Source organism: Genypterus blacodes, unplaced genomic scaffold (genome assembly GCF_046128005.1).
Source record: "Genypterus blacodes isolate CSIRO-AG114 ecotype Tasmania unplaced genomic scaffold, CSIRO-AGI_Gbla_v1 ptg000348l_1, whole genome shotgun sequence".
In the NCBI taxonomy this organism is placed as follows: Eukaryota; Metazoa; Chordata; class Actinopteri; order Ophidiiformes; family Ophidiidae; genus Genypterus; species Genypterus blacodes.
This window is the reverse complement of record NW_027467132.1, coordinates 1,396,943-1,415,376: the sequence shown is the minus strand read 5'-3', so window position 1 is coordinate 1,415,376 and position 18,434 is coordinate 1,396,943. Positions and strand designations below refer to the sequence as shown.

General features: G+C 48.4%; 1 protein-coding gene across 1 annotated transcript in view; it reads left to right on the top strand.

The window, feature by feature from the left end:
* adarb2 (adenosine deaminase RNA specific B2 (inactive)) overlaps positions 1 to 18,434 on the top strand; it is a 119,563-nt gene that overhangs the window by 67,534 nt on the left and 33,595 nt on the right. The window contains exons 2-3 of the mRNA XM_076138128.1: positions 9,884 to 9,970; positions 10,836 to 11,788. Of these exons, the coding sequence (XP_075994243.1) occupies positions 9,884 to 9,970; positions 10,836 to 11,788 (1,040 nt within the window). The remainder of the gene's footprint in view (positions 1 to 9,883; positions 9,971 to 10,835; positions 11,789 to 18,434) is intronic.

The following is an 18,434-nucleotide window of genomic DNA, read 5'->3' as shown; positions in this document are numbered from 1 at the left end:
GTGATGTCGTCTCAGGTTTTGGCAGCTTTCAATTGAAGTTGTCGTTGTTTAGAGGATGTCGCTCTATTCCTTTGTCATTCATGTCTTCACCTTGTTTGACCTCTGTAAGGCTCTGCTTGTCCCGAATGGTTGAAGGTGATTTTCTTACCTGGGCCTCATGTTGTTGCACAGTGAAGTTTTGATGTCATCTTCAGAAAAGGAACATTCCACATTGAATGATTTTGGGTCAGGGGGCTCTCTGCTCACCTCTATCTTCTTTTATCTCTATAAGTATTTAGCCCCGGCGCACATGGGAACAAAGAGCTCCTGTTTCATGATGATTCATCACAAAACTCCACCTCTCTGGCTCCAAATCAAAGAAATACAGTGAAAAGCTTTTACCATCTCTGCATGCCAACCTCCCACCACTCTATTATTCAACACACCTCTTAGAAACCAGTGACAGTTTGAGCACTAAATATATCCTTTCTTTCTTTCTCGCTCTCTCTCTCTCTCTCTTCCTCTTCAGTTCTGCCTGACTGTACATTCATTTCATGTGAGTTTTTTGAAACCAGCTGTACGTTGAGCCAGCTGCTGCCGGTGATGTGTGCCCCTGAACACAACACGACAGGCAAATCACGTGTCGACGGGCGGCGTGACAAGGTTTCACCGTGGTTCCCTAAACGCACCGTTATTTAGTGTGTGTGTGTGTGTGTGTGTGTGTGTGTGCGTGTGTGTGTGTGTGTGTGTGTGTGTGTGTGTGTGTGTGTGTGTGTGTTCTGCTAAAAAACCTTCACAAATTCCCTCCATTCACTGGCAAAATCACATTTCCCTATATTACCCACCTATGTACTTTTCATCTTTCTCTACCTCAGAATGGACAAATTGGAAAATAAATGTAACTTACTTTGGGCTAATCTGTCTTTATGGAACTCTTAAGCATGAGCTCTTCCCTCTTCCATTGGAGTAAATGTAAAACTGATGTCAGAGCAGCATTAAGTGGCCCAGGGATTTTCTTTTTTGGAGCCACTTTGCAGCCGCCATTACCGCGGCGGCGTCTTCCTCCCTCCTTCCACCTTCCTCATCCCTCAAATAGCCAGGGAAAGTGTTATTTTTTTCTTGATTTTGAAATACATTTCTGTGCAGGCAGCAGTGCGTTTACTTTTCACACCAAAGCTCCACATCTCCAATCCTCCTACTTCTCTCCTAGTTATCCTACTTTTTGATTAAATGCAACTCCAATCCAGGTTTACCGTCCTCATACGTGTAACATGTTCTTATCTGCAAAACATGTCCCAAGCTTTATACAGTAGCATTTAAGGGGCTGTTTATGTAACTATGGAAACCAGCGCCGACGAGCAGCCTGATGGTTAATTTCCAAGCTGTGATGCATCAACATCAAACGCTTCTTTAATTGACTTAGAATCCCACTGAACACTGAGCAGCGGCAGGAGAAGCGGGACATTATGAGCTGTCGGGTTGCATTCATCACTTGGGGAATGTATGGAAAATGCAGAGAAAGTATAGGGAAAGGGAGCTAATCAGCAATTCCCAAACCCACCCGTGTCAGAAACTCCACGCACGGCTGTGTTTGTGTTTGTGTGACAGCGGAGTGAAGTGCTAAGGGTGCGCGTTGGAAACCGGCAGACTTCCTCCTCTCGTTCTGTTTCCCTTTGCTCTTTCGCCTCCCTCTCCTCCTCTCCTCCTCCTCCCCCTCTCTTTCATCTCAGCAGTCAGATGGCTCGTGTGAGTGAGTCCCAAGCGGCCGGGCGCAGCCAGCCGGGCCGCCTGAAACTTATGACTAGCCATGTTCTTCAAACATCATGCCGCCGCAACCAAAGCATGGCAGGATGACAGATAGTCCCTTCAATATATAGTGACAAACAAATTAGTGCAAAGATGCTTCTCGCTGCATACCAGATGTGCTGGGCTCCGTGGTATGGAACAGCCGATGAAAAAGTGTCCACGTCCCATCTGTGCTTCGCCGGGACCGTCGGTGCAGCAATTTGTGCTGAACAAAGTAGTGCAAACAGCCAGGCTGATTATATGTGTCATAATGTGAGGCATAAAACACTGCTGGAGGAGATCACACACACACACACACACACACCGCAGCTCGCAGGTTGATTTGATGAGAGGAGAGAAAGAGCCCATTTAGCAGAAAGCACAGGATACGGGGGAAATAATGAAGGGACGGAGGGAGGGAGAGACGGATAAACAGGATGTGGAGCCAATAGGTGAGGTGGTCGAGGGGAAAAAAGAGGAAAGTGGGAAACAGAAATTTTCTCCTGCCTTTCGAAAAAACAAATAGTGTTTGGTATTAAGTCAAAGCAAGACTCACACACACACACTGCTCTCTGCTCCTTTTCTCTCTCACACCTCTCCGCCGCTCGGTGTTGCTTTCCAGTTTTAGCTGCCGTCTAGGCTTGAGCCGCTGACTGCAGGGCTGTGACACCAACGGGCCAATTTGTATCTAACCTCACACCTACTCATTGACTCCCACACACTGTGAGATTGGAGACGACATGCGGGGTCACATCACCATCGCAGTGCGCTGTCACCGCCGCTGTGCTCTTACTGCCCAGACGGACGGGAACAACACCGTTGTAACAACACTCTCCATACTGGGCCGGGGGGATCCGGGCCGTGAGCTCACCGTAGATGACGCAAGTAGAGAACGGCGTCAGAGTTCACGAGTCACGCAACGGGAACTCTGGAACTCATTTGATCAGGCTTGGCATCAGCGTCGTGTGGCGGATGTGAAGTTTATTGACAGAAAGAGGGAGGAAGATGAGCAAAAACAGCTCTGACCCGCTTAGTGTGGTGACTTATCTGACTCACTCTGCCTTGTAAGTGCACTCCAGTGCTTGTTATCAGACGAGAGGCGACAAACCTCATCGGCGTCGGAGTCCTGTGCTTGTAAATGAGTCATTCTTATGGATGACGGCCGACGTTAATATCCTCTTAAGCGGGAGAGCCGGCGAGCATTCAATCCTCCACTTAACACAAGCTAGGGTGATCTGTGCACACCCCGGTCTGAACTTTAAAAAAAGTTAACTTTAATTGAACAAAGGGTATTCAAGGAAGGATGTCAACAGCACATGAGATTCATTTCTGTTATTTCCGTTCTCCTCCTGGACGTGGGCATTTCCTCCTGCGCTCCGGGTTCAAGACAACGCTGCAGCTTCTGTGTTATTTCCCCTTCGCCTGCTGCCATGAAAGCTTTTTGCCGGCCCAGGCTCCATTGTTGAGACAGTGCTGTTATAGTGCTAAAAGCCTCCGCGCTGAGACATAATGTCATCCAAATGCAACTCGCTTTCTATTCAACGTGCCAGATGCAAAAGATACACGCCATGAAAATTTGATTCCCCTCTTCACATTAAACTCCTTACGTGTTTAGAGCACAAGCATGAGATATAACATTAAAAGGCTTTTATGGCGTTGCGTCGCTGAAGTCTGAAAAGAAAGACCTGCACTCTAACGCTGCTGCTCCTCGACAAGACCGCACCTGGGTTTGATCATAAGCCCCCCCCCCCCAGTGTACCGGCACATTCACTGGCTCTCTGGCCTCGGTGACAATCTGCAGCCGTCACACACCCTGAGCAGGTCCCTCAGTAACACTCAGCAAGTCAGCCGCAAAACAGAATAGCAAGAACGGACAGACAGAGAGAGAGAGAGAGAGAGAGGAGGAGAGGGAGTGGGAGAGAGAGAGAGAGAGAGAGGAGGAGGCGTCAATTTCACCCTCTCAACAATATGATTAAGTGATTCTCTGTCCATCCAAGTTCATCTCCTCACACACTCCACGGTGGAATACGGTGCCGTGCTCCGCCGCCACCTCAGGTTCTCTTTGAAAAGAAGTAGCCCGGGCTGCCAAAGACCTCAAGGAATTCAAAAGGCTTTGCTGAATTTTATCTTCTTTTATTCCATTAGATGGTGCAGGACAGCAGCGCTCCCTCCCTTGTAGTGTTAGCAGAAATAAGTAGAAATAGAATACAGCGTGAAAAAGTGAACGAGCGATTTCTTCCAAAAGTGAAAGAAATACCAGAGTGCCCTCATGCAGTGCAGATAACAAGATGTTTTTAAATGAACAGCGCTCCCCTATGGTCTGTAAAGTTGCTATAGTCCCATTTTAATGTTTGTTTAGGTGTAAATCTGTTGTCGTGCACAGAGAACAGGCAGGTTTAGGGGATTGAAGGCGAATTTAAAGCAGATGGCCCCACTACTTTGTCCTCTCTGACATTTTTCTTTGTGCAGAAGAAGAAACAAATCGCTTCCGTTAAGTCTACAACAATGTTTACGCAATAACTCACACATATTCCCTGACAGATGAACGGTGGGAGATTGGAGCATAGTGAAGCCCCCCGTATCCTGCTAATGTGTTTACCACTGCACCGATGAGCAATGTGAGTCCATACCTGACTAACTAGTTAAAGTAACACATTTAAAGGAAGTGTTAAGGCAAAAATATTCAGATAATGCAGTGTAGGCAAGCGCCATATGGCTTTGAGTGTTCGGCCAGGACTACACTCTTTGTCAACCCACACCAGGGATGTTGCTCACTTATCGGCATATTCTTTCAATCTGAAGGATTAAACATAATCTCCAATAGGGGGCAGTGTGGCAGTCGATCCATAAATCATCCTCATACCAATTTTGCGTAACCCTGTACTAATATTATTTTTAGATTTGCGTTTCACTTCACATTTCTTACCATAACAAAAGATGCAGGTCTCTTATTGCACCGTTTTTATCATTTGGGGAACATTACTGCCCCCTGTGTTTCGTTAGGGTATTGCATCATGTTCTCTCTTTCCAGAAGTTTCTTACTTTAAATCTTTTTTCTGTTGTTCATCTAGGTATTCTACTGTATGTACCGAGTTGTGCTGTAGTACGAGCTGAGCTGCAGGCACATCGGCTCTCTACATGGGTAACAGTCGAGCCTTAAGTACTTATTTACTCTAACACAGCCCTGAAAGGTTCCTGCCTGTTAGTATTTAGTAGGAGCTTGATAAAACAAGTATCAAAAATTGTGAGCATGTCCACAGAAAGAGAGAAGCACAGGCACTACACACACACACTGTACTCACACACACTGTACTCACACACACACTGTGCTACCAGCTTCAGTACTGCAGTTAAATACAGCTATAAATCACAGCCATAAAAGTTACGTAGAGCGTAGTGTTTTTATGTAAGCCTGGGGATTTATATGTTCATGAGTACACACACACACACACACACACACACACACACACACACACACACACACACACACATACACACACAATAAGCTGGAGAAGACGCTTAACACAGTGTCTATTTTTATGTAGCTCGTCGGCTCACAGATCAGTGGAGAAATGTGACAGGAATCAGATTTTAAGTGCAGTGAAGATACAATGCTGCCTCTCATTTACCGGCTTTCACTCTGAGAGACGCAGGAACAGGCTGAGGGACGCGTAGAGACTGGAGAGTGGAAGGCGGGTGGTTAAAAAAGAGGAGAAGAGAGAGAGAGAGACGGGAGAGAGTCAATGATATCCCCCCCGGCGCCTGTTTCAATAGTGTCTCCTGTCGCTCATCTGACCCATTCGTTACGCTGAGCCATGGGGAAATCTGATTGGGCTCATTACCCTCTCCTCAGAACTGATACAGGAAGTGCAGACAGGGGGAGAGAGACACACAGAGAGACTCTTATCCAGCTCATTGTGGATGGGCACCACCACCACACGTTGTCACTATCAGGAGGTGTGTGTGTGTGTGTGTGTGTGTGTGTGTGTGTGTGCCATCTGCCCAGCCTCCCCTCTATCTAACCTGCTTCTCCTCTGCCTCCACGCCTTTGTGCAGTGGAAACAAATGAGTGTTGTCTCCTCTCACTATGTCGGGGCGCAATAGGGAACGGACGTACCGAGATGAGACTATTGGCATGCATTGTGTGATTCATTCGACCCGCTGGTGAATGAGAGGGGATGAGACGCACCGTGAAGGGCGTGTGAGCTAACAAACACACACCTGTCTAGTGTGTAAAGTGCAGTTTAAAAGGAGACGGGAAGGGGAGACAGACGTCCTGCCATGATGTCACTCCAGCCACAGAAAAACACTCTAATGTCATTTTCAGAGAGGAAGAGGAAGATGATGTCAACACAATCATTTAGATGATACGTTGTTCTATTGGTGAGGGACACGTGGGCCTTGGAGGAGGTATAGACTCCTCCGTGTGTAAGCCATAGTTCACTCAGTGCCATCACTCCACCTTGGCTTTAGTTGGACTGCTTCTCCTTGTAACAAAATGTGCGTCTGTGTCTAATTGTTCACTTTTATTTGTTCACAGCTTATTTGTCAGCGGACTTCTAAGATGGCTCCACTATAGTGTTGCTAAAGAAGATTTATGACACGGCTGCAAAGCCAAATTAAAGTGTCTATTAGAGTACAATTGGGGGTGCCATCATGCAAAATTGCATATGGCAACATTAAATGTTTAGACTTTAGAATTTAGCGCCGTAACAATATTCTGGATGAGCTTTAATGGCTCAACCAAACAGTAGTATTGTTCCCCTACAGGACCGGGTCTGTCGGAGAGCTGCAGTTTATTTTATTATACAAGGCTGAAAAATGGTGGATCTCTGTGGGAAAATCAATCAGAGCACACTTACTGTGAAAGCACTAACAAACCGGCTGATGCTACACACAGCTCGCTCATAAACACACACTAAAGAGTGCTTGTGCCTGTGATTCATAAAGCAATTAACTCAAGGGGGCATTTCAGAGATGACCTCTAACTGCACTGCTTATTGAAAACATGAGTTTATTTACTCAATCGCTTGTTCTTTAGATACTTCACACTGAGCTCTGCCCCTCTGGGATGCTCTGTAATGATATAGAGCTGAAATCCACTCTGACTGCAAAACTCAATTAGCTTTAGACAAAATCAAATGGTTCTATTCATTCTCCTCTCAATGGAATGATGTCATCAACAGATCGACTCCATGGAGAGGCAGGGAATTATTTTAGTTGTGATTTTAGAAATTGTGGTATTATGTGGAGTGTGTTTGTTCATGTCTGTGCTGATTAATAAGGGGGGGTTAGATACACACACAGTTTTGATTGGCAGGTTCAAAGGGCAGTGTGTAATTAGGACATTAAGCTGAAACGTGTTTGAATTTTGCGAGTTATTTATTAGAATTAAAAACCAAGGGAAAGGCGACATCATTGCAGTCGGCAGCAGCAGGCAGAGATTGTGCGTTCAGGTGAATTCATGGCTGGAATTAATTGGATTTTGTTGTTCTCTGGCTAAACACGACTCTTTGCTTGATTGACTTGTGAGAGGAAACATACATGCATACATTGAAGTAGATTAGAAGACACTGCGGTGTTCACATGATTGTTACTCATGGATTCATGCAGATTTCAGTCTGATTGTGTTATTTAGAGACGTTTGAATCAAGCTGTGACTCTTCATCGGGCCAGACAGCAACACACTCTAAGTAACCTCTTCTGCCGTGTTGCAACATAAACCCACTTTTCCCAGCTATCACCTTGGTTGACAGACTCTCTGTTGCTTCTAAACACTTCTTTATCCGTTTAAACATCACACTCCTCACTTTGCTCCTGTGTGCCTTAGCGTCTTCTTCTCCTTCTTCTCCTTCTAGGTTTTGAAGCCATATTGTTCAAACTGTGCACATCTGTTTGCATCAGGTTTGGGATGTGTGTGCCCAGTGGGCCCTTTGACTTGGCACAAAGCTGTTGAGTGGGCGCTTCAGACCCTTGGCACTACAGGATGATCAAATATACATTACAGGGATTGCAGGCCTCCTCCGTATGAAAGCTCAGGCTCCTGTGTGTTAATTGCCAGCCTCACTGCGCTCTGTAATTTCATGCTTGACGCGAACATTTGTCATTCACGCTACAAAGGAAGTGGATAGAGTTTGTGTGCAGATGCGAGGAATGAGCACAGACACGCTTAAGGCTCATTGTTTTTGTTTTTTTACTTCACTATTTTTCACTGAGAAACACACAGAGTTTGACAAGGAACTAATCTGTTTAAGCTCTTTTACGCTCAGTCTTTATTTACACCGAACCAAATGCAAATCAGGCTCAGCCGGTGTGGCGTACAGGTCAGCCAGAGAGTTTAGGCTACCGCAAAGTGAAGAGAAGACAAAGAAGAAGAAGTAAACAAGCTGCTAATTATATACGGGGAAGTGAAAGTGAGTAGAAAAACAATTAAGCACTGAGTGTTTGTGCTTCACTGCTATATTTGTAATCAGATCTCTACTCACATGGAGCAATTGTTGATTATTTTCTACAATTACAAGCAAAATAAAATGAAAATGAAATGAAAATCGAAGCAACTATCCGATGTAAATGGAACGTATCAGACAGCCTTGGTTTTTATGATGATCTGGACTTTAGGGGCCTCAAAACAATACACACAGTTCTGAAAACGGTCTGGATAACGACCCCTCTGGCCAGGGAGTCGTTTAGGGCCAAATTGCTGCTTGTGTTGGTCTTTAGTCTGTAATTAGGTCAGAATGCAAATGCCGGTCGTGTGATGTGGACCCGTGAGAACCGGCTCAGTGTTCAGAGTGTAACCATGTGTGTCAGAGTGACTCATCGGGCGCCTCCAGTGCTGTTGAGCTGCGAGCGAGAGAGAGAGGAGAGGAACGGCAGACAAACTCATTCACAACATTGCGCTCTTATCAAAACATGTTCATTGCACTGTAATGCCACGCCCCGGTTAAGCGGCGTTGAGTTCCTGGCTGCAATTGTGCGGTGCCACGGCCTGAGCGCTGCTGCGTGAGGATCGGGGCGTCACAATGAGCCTGCTGGGGGTCTCATCCATCCCATCCCACCTTCATTTCGTTCTCCTGCCTTCCACGCCCCCCCCCCCCCCCCCCCCCCCCCCCCCCCCACTCCCCCTCGATCTCCTCTGTCGTTCCTCTGCCTTCTTTTCTCTCTCTAACTATTGATCATTAGCCGGTGTTGGAAAGAGAGAGAGGGGTGTAATTAAGGAGCCAGACGGGTCTGTCAATTCTGTTCAGTGCTGCATGGCGAGCACCAGACCAGGCGATGGCCCTAATAGGGCTTCACACTGTAAACAACACGCACACCTGGACAGCAGCAGGGCCCCGGGGAGACGCAGAGGATAGACACCGTCCACAAGTTAGCACAGATAAAAAGAGGAAGTTTTTCCACCAAGGATGAAGTTTGTGTGGATGTGTGTGTGTGTGTAGAGACGGAGACGAAGGAATCTGCACGGCTTCCATACGTGTTCAAACTGTGATCCTGCTCTGAGGGAAAACAGCATGGATCACATTTTCATGTTACAGTTTGTTGTTCTGTCAGACTTCTGCAGGTGCATTACATCACCTGCTGCTCTTCCTCTCATCAAGCTGATTCAGCAAATGTCTTGACCTCAGTATTTTGGCTTTCTAGTGGAAAAATGATTTAAGCGCATAAAGTCAGTCAGTAAAGGATGCTTTGTGCTCTTGCGTGGTTATTTTAGTGTTTTCCAAATTCACAGGGTTAATATTTCCCGAAAGTCAGTCGACATCACAGGTCAACTCCAACTTTAAAGCCCTGGATCTGAAAATGAATACGTGGGCAGACAGAAGCGCATAATGTTAGGGTCGTATTCATCTTACTCCTGTTGCAGTGCAGACAGAGCTCACACACACACACACACACACACACACACACACACACACACACACACACACACACACAGATTGAGAGCTAGTGTGTCCAGCAGCCTTGTGCTCAGACTCCCTGCTCGCTCACATTCTGCCCCCCCCACCCCCCCCGTACCGGCGCGACTCCAAATGCTGATCCCAGGCTTTGATCGATAAAACTATCAAAACATCTCAACCGCTGCCCTCTTGTTAACTCTGTGTGTCTCTTGTCTCTCCTCCAGAGAAAGTCAGTATGCTGTCGGCATTGATCGCTCCCTTCAAGTACATAAGCCCGGGGACCAGCAGCACAGAGGACGAGGACAGTTTAAGTAAGCTGCCGCCTCTGTTCTCTCTCTCTCTCTCTGTCTCACTATTCTGCAGCGGCCTGATGATCTGAGTGCCACCAGCAGGATGAATTATTTGGAGAGACGGGGAAATCTGATGGCTCCCTGCTTTCCCTTTGTCTTCTAATTGTTACTGTTTGTGCAGGGAGCCATCAAATATTAATTGTGAGTGTTTGTGATGAATAAGACACGACGGTACACAGGTACACAGGTACACACACACACTGATATCTGCACTTTCTACCTGACGCTGAACTGATGCCGTTTCATCGTTAACATTCCTGTGTCAGAATCTGAGCCCCTTATTTTTGTTCATTTCCCATCAGAAATGCAGTTTTGCCGCCACTTGCCTCATAACTAAGTTTGAAGAGTGTGTCACAGCTGTTCAGACTTTGCCCTCTCGGAGGATCAGAGTGTGAAATAAAGCAGGCGACACACACACACACACACACACATTTCTCCCACTGTCTGCCACCCCTCCATTACAGATGGGATGGGTGCTTTGCGTCGGCCACAGGGACGAACGTTTCCCACTCACACCACAGATTCAGAAGCAATTTGGAGGCAGATTACTGAATGATTTGGCAGATAACATCTTCATTTTTAGAGGATTTGTATTTGTATTTTAAAACACTTAGAGGCGACGGACCCCTGTGGCATGAAGAGGCTCGGCTCAGAGACGCAGATTTGTTCATTATGCTTTCATTGTGTATCAAGTGGCTCAATCTGCCTGAGGGAGATTTTCTCTTGATTCATTTTTGTTCTGGCAGGATCAATGTGAAGGCAGCACAGTAATGACGGCGTTTAGATCTTACATCTCTGAATTACATTGTTGTTGTCTTCCTCTCAGGTACCAGCAGCGCCGAGGTGAAAGAGAACCGCAATATTGGCAACTTAGAGGATCGCTCCATCGGTCCTGCTGAGTGCCAGTCGCTCTTCTGCTCGGACTCTGCCAGGGGCGGGACTTCTGGTTTGAAGAGGAAGCGGCCGCTAGAGGAAGACAACAATGGCCACATGTGTCAGCTTCGTCTCATCTATAAGAAGCTGTCCTGGTCTGAGGCGCCGAAGAACGCTTTGGTGCAGCTGAATGAGCTCCGGCCCGGCCTGGAGTACCGCATGGTATCTCAGACCGGACCCGTCCACGCTCCCATCTTCTCCATAGCAGTGGAGGTTAACGGGCTGACCTTTGAGGGGACGGGTCCCACCAAAAAGAAAGCCAAGATGAGGGCGGCTGAACTGGCCCTCAAGTCCTTCATCCAGTTCCCCAATGCTCCTCAGGCCCACCTGGCCATGGGGAACATCTCTAACCCCTCCGCTGACTTCACCTCAGACCAGGCAGACTTCCCCGACACACTCTTCAAGGAGTTCGAGGCTTCTCCGTGCTCCGACGGCCTGTCGCTCTGCACCTCAGCAGCTGAGAGTGAGCTGCTATCCAGCGAGCTTCTGAGACACGGACGCCTGCTCCGCCACACCCTGGACCTGATGGTGCAGGCCCAGCAGAGGCTGGGCGGCATCGTCCCAGAGCCCGAAGCCCCTAAGAGCCCTGTGGCGTTGCTCAACGAGCTCCGGCCCGGACTGAGGTACGCCTGCCTGTCGGAGCGAGCCGAGGGCCGGCGACTCCGCAGCTTCGTGATGGCGGTGCGCGTGGACGGGCGGATATTCGAGGGCAGCGGGCGGAGCAAGAAGCTGGCCAAGACTCACGCGGCCCAGTGCGCTCTTCAAGCCCTGTTCGACATCCGGACGGCTCCTGAAGGGAGGACGGGCCTCAAAGCCAGCAGGAAGAGCTGCCCTCATTTACCCCAGGTGAGCTCACACACATCCACTGCCTGGATTCAGCTAAGCTTCTTTGGCAGCCACTCCACTTCCTACAGGGGCCTGTAATGACCAAAACAGCAGGCATGCGGCGGAAAGCCTAACACTTCCCAACAAGTAATTAAGGAGGGAAGGGGATAGGGGGCTAGGAAGGGCAGAGGATGAGAAGAGGAACAGTGGAGGCTCTGATAAATGATAAGTGTAGGGAACAAGGCCTTTATCTGCAAGGAAGAGGAGTCACATAATGTACGGAGAGAGTGTGTGTGTGTGTCTGTGTGTCTGTGTGTTTGTGTTGCAAGGTTTGATTCCTGGGTAAACAATATCTGTTCCCTGATCTATGAATAAGAGCATGTAAACAAAGCTAATTATTGCCTGTGTGCGTCTGACACAAGCAGAATGAGCCCTGTGTGTTTGTAGAGCTGTAATTGGGAGAGTTTGCAAAAACCTCTCGTTTCCTCGCGTGCGGCATCAGAGTGTCTACAAACATGAATTCAATCTGTGGGAATGGAGATGGAAAAGCAAAGAGCAAATCGACAAACACACACACACACACACACACACACACACACACACACAGCACCGAGCCTAATCCCGTGCTCATTTACCCAAATATGTAAACAGCAATCAGAGCGAGGAAACTAGTTTTTCAGAAACTTCAGCGGGAATTGGAGAGCCTGAAGACACGGCGGGCGGCTGGATCGGCTGCCACTTGTTGACAGCAATTTAAAAACTTCATTTCTGCTGCAGAATTTCCTCCAGAATCCAAACCGAGCAGATAGTCACGCCGCTTTATTCAGCCGCTGCCTATTTCAACCTGTTTGTCTGTCTGGAGGATGACATCACATCAGGAGGAGCAGGTCGTCGGGGTATTGCAACTAAATGAGTCTCTTTTAATATCGTAACGCAACATAACACAATAATGTGTAACGCACTGGACAGGGTTTTATTGAGGCGAACAATTAAAGCGTTCACATTGGAATCCTCCTCCTCCCTCCCTCCTCCCTCCCTCCCTCCCTCCCTCCTCCTCCCCTGGCGTGTTGACAGACTCCTCCGTGTTATTCTCCCGCTCAGACTCCAGGGTTTGTGTCATATTAACCTTCTTTTCCAGCCTGAAAAATAAAGCGAGGCGAGTGTCCTTCCCCAGAGCATGACATCAACCCAACAAACCTGCACATTTGCCTGGGAGAAAGTTTCTCTCTTTCTCCCCGCTGCCACGCTGTCTAAAAGGATTTTAAGAGGATTTGCTGCACCCGTTTAGTTCCAGAAAGCTCTCGCTTGTGGAATTTCTTGAAAGTCAGCCGTGCCGACTGCCAGACAGAGGAGGCATTTTATCCTCAGCGGCAAAGGACAAAAGCACACATATGCACGCAGGAGTAAGCACACGGGGACGGTGTGTGTTTGTGTGTGTGCTGTGTGTTAACGTGTTAGTTAACTCATACCGCTGTGTCTTAAATCTGCGTGTACATGTGTGTGTGTGACGCTGCGGGCCAAACACTGATTACAAGGGCAGGAGTTGATTGCGCCCGAGTTGCGAAAGCGCGGCGCGGTTGCCAACTGTAGCCTGGGGGTAATGCATCGCTATGGTGACGTGCCAGACTCGGTGTGCCAGCTCGGCTCGGGTTCTCTTTCCCCCCCTGAATTCCCTGCAGGCTCTACCTGTCGCAGGATAAAGATACAAAGCGTGTCTAACATTCACACTGTGTGAAGCGTCGGGCTGCCGCCGCCTGTGCCTTACTGACATCAAAGTTATGCTGCTGTGGATAAACACAATGGAACAGCTGATATCCACACGCTGCATAGTAAGATGTCACTGTGCGGCGCCGTGCAAGCAGCGGTTCTCAAACTGTGGGGTGTGTACCACCAGTGGTACATTCATACGTGTCTCAGCTCCAGTCTGAGCATCGTAGATTTGCTCATGAGCCGCAGCAGGAGATGAAGCGACTGGAAAAGTTCTGTTTCCCTGCTTCAACTCTATAAATTCTCCTTAAAATGGAGGCTCATCATCTTGTAAACGTCCACCACAAAGTTGTGTTGAAATGAGGGAAGTTGTGCGGAGATACAGTGAGAGAGAAAAGAGAGAAAGTATAATAACAGGTGAGGTTTCAGAAGAGAGAGCTGCATGAAGGAAGGGAATGAGAGGAATCTAAGGTAGAGGGATGAGACTGAGGGAAGAGGTGATGAGATGATAGAAGCAACGCTGACCTTTTTACAATATTGCTCTGCAGAGTGAGCAGGGAAGCATGAGGAATCTTATCAGCCCTCCAAACTTGAGCCGAGCCGCACCGTTGAAGCCTCAGCGCTCCGCGATCCGGCTCCCCTGCGAAAAACAGAGAAGCTAACTAGAAGCCGCACGCTGCCGTATTCAGCTCGGACCCTCGGTGGCTCCAGGCGCATAATAAGGGCCGACGCAGACAGATTGACAAGACAAGCGTGTGAGTGACATCGCCTCACTGGAACAGCACCCCCCCCCCCCACTGTAATATGGCCTGGATTCTCACTCCCACACACACACACTCGTCTGTGGGAAGGGACTCCAGCTTTCACACTGGAAGTACAGTTCAGTCTGAGGAAGTGACCACAAAGGAGAGTTAGGTAGTTAGAAAGTTAGAAAGTTGGCAACGTCCTGGCTACAAATCCAGTTTGTGTGTGTTTGCAGAGGCCGCGTTCGCATCGAAGTGCAGTTTGATCATAAATCAGCTGTTAGGAAGCAGTTCATGAACACACTGGCAGCCCTGTGAGTGTGTGTGAGTGTGTAAACCTGCGTGAGAGAGTGCAGAAAGTGGCGTTGTAGTCCTGACACACATATTACCAAGTGGAATGATTGCGCCACTGTACGCCGCCTTGATTGGCCACTTAATCTCCCCTCGCTGTGACAACGCTGCGCTGCGGTGTTGGCAAGTCGACTGAGCGTGAGCCGCGGTGTGTGTGTGTGTGTGTGTGTGTGTGTGTAGCCTGGGGGAAGCGGAGAGTCAGCAGGTCTAGATGAAGGACAGTACAGAGGTCAGTGGTCAGGACGCTGCACTCTGCCACCTTGGATTAAGATCCATTTGAATAGGGAAATGTGCTCGGTGGCAGGGCGGAATGGAAATGAGGGTTAATGGAGGGGAGAAAGTATGAGAAGGCATACGGGACAAAGTGCTGATCAGAAAGTGACTCTATCTCTGTTTGGCAATTACAAACATCGGAAAAGCAAAGCACAATATTTACACTTTTCATCTTATCAGCCGGGATCAAATTGGAGTGTGTATTTGTCTTTAATGCGCTCCAGTATCGTTCCATTTAGTCGTCTGTAAACGCCGAACCTCACAGATAGAGAGAGAGAGAGAGAGAGAGGACGCCGACTCGCCCGCCGCTGGAGTCATTTCCCTGCAGCCGCGTCGCAAATTGAATATGATTTGAGACACGTGAAGGTGACCCTGTCAGCCGCAGAGCCGCTCGCAGATTGTTTTCTTTGTTTAATCTCTCCCACTTCTAATCTGTCTCAATATAAACAGCTGTGACAGGATGATCATTAATTAATATTGCCACAACAAATTAGCGACAGCGATCGCGCGGCCAAGCACCCTGTCTAAGATAGAAATTTACCAAGTGAGGGGGGGGGGGGGGAGAGAGAGAGAGAGAGAGAGAGAGAGAGAGGGAAGGAGAAAGAGAGAGAGGAAGGTGTGAACAACACATTAGAGAGGAGTTGATTAACAGCTTTGGAGACCTTGCAGACAGTGTTACAGCCTCAGCATTTGGGCAGTCATGGTGATGCACACACACACACACACACACACACACACACTATCAGACAGCCACCACAGCAGATTTTACACACAGATCAGCAGTGATTATCACCATTAGAGCCACAGTGCAAATAGCTGCGGCCATGATGAAACAGCTGGATTCATTATTTTCCTCTGCTGCGTTTAAATGAATCTAAGGAAAGCAGGAGAAGGTTAAAGTGGACGGATGTGAGATTCTGTCACACTGGACACCTGGTTTTTGTCGGCTCCTTAACATAAAGCTGTCCAATCAGAGCAGAGGACGCTTTTCAGAAGGCGGCCTTAAAGAGACAGTACTTAATAATGTTTAAATGGATTTGATTGGAGGAAAATTGTGCGTGTCCCCTTTAAGGAGACCAGTAGATCCTGCATTTGTTCCTGTATTCTTAAACGGGCCCTGACCTCTGACCCCAGCACAGGAACAAGCAAGTAGGGAATTCCCCCAGGCCTTCCATGAAGCATCCCATTATAATGTGTCAGAATGCTAAAGCCACACATGCATAAGTGATCAGCCGCTGCACTGTCACTCTGTGTAATGATGGCCTTTTTACCAGCCGCTTACCTCATCATCTGGTATTTAAAGAAGAAGCTGCATGGAAGAGTGGAGATTTGTGTGTGAAATTACCCAACAACAATGTGTTCCCTTCCTAATAGGACTCCCCCCCCTCCCTCCCCCCCATAGAAGGAAAGGTTAGCATCATCCCCAGCTGTCTAATAGTTATGCAAAGTGTGACCTATGAGAATCTAATGCACCGCGTCAGCATGCAGCTTTGAGGGGAAAATCCCTGAGCAAGGAGGAAGTGGAATGGGGTTGGGCTGGGTCAAGTCACCTCACATATAGAGTGGAACGCCCCTGTAATCTGTTCCAAAGAGGCCCGGCGCTCCCGTCAGCACCTCCGCTCCCGCCGCTGTGCCACCAAGTCCTCATTGTTTGTCAGTCCTCGGTTCCATCCGTCACTTTTCCCTCCTCCTCCTCCTCCTCTCTCCTCCGCAGCCCCGAGCTGTGTGTGAGAGCAGAGCCATAATCGTTTCTGAAGAACCTCTCACACTTCATTAAAAGCATAATCAAGTTCATTACAATTTCATAGGCGTTCAGGTACCAAATGGCTTCCGATAAATCAGGGCTATTGGTCCTGTGTGGCTGGCATGTGTAGGTTTATCTCTGGCTCTCAGGCAGGAGGGGAGAGGAGAGGAGGAGAAGGGAGGGGAGGGGAGGAGAAGGGGGGAGAGGAGAGGGAAGGAGGGGAGGAGAGGGGAGTCTAGTGGAGGAGAGGAGAGGAGGAAGGGCGGAGAGGTGTGGAGAGGAGAGACGGACGGGGAGGAGAGAGGACAGAAGAGGAGGGGAGGAGAAGGGAGGACAGGATAGGGGAGGAGGGGGGGGGAAGAGAGAATGGTAGAGAGGAGAGGAGAGGTCGGGCCTTTGGGTGACCTTCCAGTCTGGATCAGTCGCCCGTGACGACATAAACATTGAATAAAGACACTGAGGCAGCTGAGGAGTGTGAACCCAACACAGCCTCATACATGTATGTGGACCAACAGAGCTGCTAGTTCCATGGAAAAAAATAAGAATAAGTGTGATTGTTCTCCCTCTTCATCCTGAGGAGGTGAAGCTCCTCACCCTTATGAGAATCTGAGAAAAGCCAACTGAGCTGATCTTGTTATTAAAAAGCCAATATCAGGCCTGTGTGCTCCATATCCATAAATCAGACTATAGGAGCCTTTCTGAGCACACACACACACACACACACACATCCCTTGATAGCGATCGGCCCTCTCCACCCACTCACATGCCTGGGTGAGCAGTTGGACCCAGTGGGGCCCCCCTAACCCTCTGTGGACCCCCCCCTCCCCCCGGCTCTGTATGGCCGTCACGCTCTGATCCACTCTGGGATGGAACGAGAGCACAGGTCTGCTTCTTTTTTTTTCTGAGGCTGTTAACATTCTCAGGTAACTCAAACCTGGAAATGAAAGCAGCTTCCATAAGTACAGAAGATCATCAAAGGTAGAAACTGGACCATCCAGACGTTTAAAAGCCGTAGAATGTGAGGGATGAACCTGTAAATGTAAGAGTGTGTGTTATTCAGCGTCGGCAACATGAAAGTGTGGAATCAATTTCCGAGCTCTTTTTTTTGTTGCATAAGCGTAATAAAGACTGTCTGTTTGTTATTTCCTGGCTCATATTTGTGTTGTTGTGCTCTTATCTGTGTGCAGCTGTACATCAGTCTGGATGCTGCAGGAGACTCACAGGAGTTTAATTAGGAGAATACTGGGAATAAATGCAACGACGGTCATGCATTCTGCTGTTGACTAAATTACCCCTTAAGATAAAAAAAAACACACACAAACACATCTGTTACCCTCGTCCGCCTCTGTGGGACTTTACCTCTCCTCCCCTGGGACACACACAGAATGGGATAGGCTGGAATATGCTACGGTTTGTGTGTGTGTGAGGTGGATGGAGGATGAGAGGCAGGCGGAGGGGGGGAGTGAGGGAGGTGAGGATGGATGGATGGAGTGCAGGGGGGGGAGAGAGAGAGAGGAAAACCTCAGCGGAACAAAAGACCTTCAGGATTAATTAGGCGTCAGATTGGTTGCAGGGCATAGGAGGGAGAGAGAGAGAGAGAGAGAGAGACAGAGAGGGGGGAGTTTAGCATTCTGGGAAGACCTCTTGTCCTCAGCCCTCATATTTCAACCTGCCCGCCCGTGAGTAGAGCACAGCCAGCTAGTTAAGGCCTGGGCTGTGCCTGGAACCACTGTCCATCAGGTTATAGATGGAGCCGCTCGCCCCCCGTCTCCGTGTATTTTTATGTAATCCCACCGGGCAATATGAGGAAATGCAGAGGTCATATACGTAACACACAATGTTTACATGA